At 62.3% G+C, this 268-nt stretch overlaps 1 protein-coding gene across 1 annotated transcript in view; it reads left to right on the top strand.

Annotated features, from left to right (window-relative positions):
- Nucleotides 1-268, top strand: part of TJP3 (tight junction protein 3) — a 7,737-nt gene that overhangs the window by 6,853 nt on the left and 616 nt on the right. The window contains 2 exon segments of the mRNA XM_029085690.1: nucleotides 1-53; nucleotides 144-260. The exon segment at nucleotides 1-53 is cut by the window's left edge and continues 71 nt beyond it. Coding sequence (XP_028941523.1) covers nucleotides 1-53; nucleotides 144-260 — 170 coding nt within the window.

Here is a 268-nt window from a genome sequence, read left to right on the forward strand (position 1 = left end):
AGGACATCATCAGTACACAGCACACCCAGCCTGTCTGGATGGCGGCAGAGCAGGTATGGGGCTGCAGCCAGGCAGGTGACAGGGCCACAAACTTGTCCCCCACACACATGGGGTCCCAGGTCTCTGTCATCCCCACCCTGCAGGCAGATGTGGCGCTGGAGGACAGTCTGGACCTGCTGAATCCACCGAGCACTGTGCCTTCGGGCTACCTGACCTGCGACAGTCACGCCAACAGCGACTACGACGACACAGATGGTGAGGCGGGGGG

The sequence above is a fragment of the Antrostomus carolinensis genome, unplaced genomic scaffold (assembly GCF_000700745.2).
Source record: "Antrostomus carolinensis isolate BGI_N321 unplaced genomic scaffold, ASM70074v2 scaffold28306, whole genome shotgun sequence".
Lineage (NCBI taxonomy): Eukaryota > Metazoa > Chordata > Aves > Caprimulgiformes > Caprimulgidae > Antrostomus > Antrostomus carolinensis.